General features: G+C 20.4%; 1 protein-coding gene across 1 annotated transcript; it reads right to left on the reverse strand.

Annotated features, from left to right (window-relative positions):
* Positions 1 to 234: 234 nt before the first annotated feature.
* LOC108554617 (oligoribonuclease) lies at positions 235 to 1,345 on the reverse strand. The gene is made up of 5 exons (XM_017909949.1): positions 1,246 to 1,345; positions 974 to 1,053; positions 741 to 902; positions 432 to 652; positions 235 to 361 (listed from the first exon to the last, which is right to left on the reverse strand). The coding sequence occupies exons 1-5, from the start codon at positions 1,316 to 1,318 to the stop codon at positions 235 to 237; spliced, it is 663 nt and encodes a 220-aa protein (XP_017765438.1). The 5' UTR covers positions 1,319 to 1,345.
* Between the last annotated feature and the right edge of the window lie 63 nt (positions 1,346 to 1,408).

Here is a 1,408-nt window from a genome sequence, read left to right on the forward strand (position 1 = left end):
AATACCTTAAGTTTGAAATATATGTATATCTGAATTTATACAAAACCATCCTATAACTTTAAATGATAAATTTGATTAATAATTATATATATATAAAAATAAATATTTAATATATTTCAAAAATTAAATTTAAATAGTGAATTTAATATATATTGTATTACAGCATAATTTTCTATAATTTTTAATATTTATTGATTAGTGTTACTTTTTGGAAGATAATGTTCATGATCATATTCATTTAACACATAGGTCAAATATATTATTTTTATAATATTGTAATTCTTTTATGCTTTCTTTTACATCAGGCAATGCTCTATGATTAGAATTTTTTTCTGGAATAGGTATATTTGTATTCCACCTCCTAAAATTAACATAATAATATATTGTTTCATCAAATATATAAAATATAATATATAAAAAATAATACTTACATAACTAAGCTTTTAATAGTAGAAATATCAATAATTCTATAATGTAAATAATTATTAACTGATGACATATATTTCTGTAAGAACATACGGTCCATATAAACTGAATTTCCTGCTAGTGGACATGTTCCTTCTTCTATATATGATTTTAGATACTTTAATATAATTTGTTCAGCATCTTGTACTGTAATTTTACTTAGACATGATTCATTAATTAATCCATTCTAGAAATATAAAAAAGATAATGTATAAGGGTTTATACATTATTTTTAAACTTACTTGTGTCTATTATACATTAATTTTGATATTTACTTTCTGATGAGTTGCTAAACACCAACTATCCATATTGTTTAATATCTCATCTGGTTGGTACGTAATAATGTTTAAATCTTTGCTTATAATTTTTAAATCTTTATTAGTGATTAAGCATGCTATTTCCAAAATGTGGGATGTATTTACATCAAGTCCAGTCATCTAAAATAGATATAATAAATTAATATCATTAAAAGTATAACTTATTATGTAAAATTATATTATTAACATACTTCCATATCTAGCCAAACAATATAATCACTCAAATTACTTTGTTTCCTATCGTTACTCATGTATAACATAGGTGATTTAACTGTTTAAACAAATTTTTTAATAGTTAGTTAATTTTTTATACCAAGTTTATCATTAAACTAAGTATTTTATTACAGTTTTTAAATATTTGATATAAATTTTGTAAAATTTTCTATAACTAATACTTAATATTTTTGTTGTTATATACATTATGTATATTGAAAATGATATAATAATGTAAAAGACAAATTACTATTTTGGCGGTAACTTGGGACTAGTAATTGAAGATAATTTTTCGACCATCTTAAACAATGTGTAAAAATCATTATTTCTTAAAGTTTGAATTTATAAAATTTGTAATTTTAAAAATACGATAAAAAGAATAGAAGAAAAGGTAAAGTACACAATCATACAAA

The sequence above is a fragment of the Eufriesea mexicana genome, unplaced genomic scaffold (assembly GCF_001483705.2).
Source record: "Eufriesea mexicana isolate 0111107269 unplaced genomic scaffold, ASM148370v2 scaffold38997, whole genome shotgun sequence".
Lineage (NCBI taxonomy): Eukaryota > Metazoa > Arthropoda > Insecta > Hymenoptera > Apidae > Eufriesea > Eufriesea mexicana.

Coding starts and splice junctions, on each gene's coding strand:
- LOC108554617 (XM_017909949.1), bottom strand. CDS start 1,318: ATGATTTTTACACATTGTTTAAGATGGTCGAAAAATTATCTTCAATTA. Junction 903..973: donor TTGTTTGGCTAGATATGGAA/GTATGTTAATAA, acceptor TATCTATTTTAG/ATGACTGGACTTGATGTAAA. Junction 653..740: donor GTTTAGCAACTCATCAGAAA/GTAAATATCAAA, acceptor TTATATTTCTAG/AATGGATTAATTAATGAATC.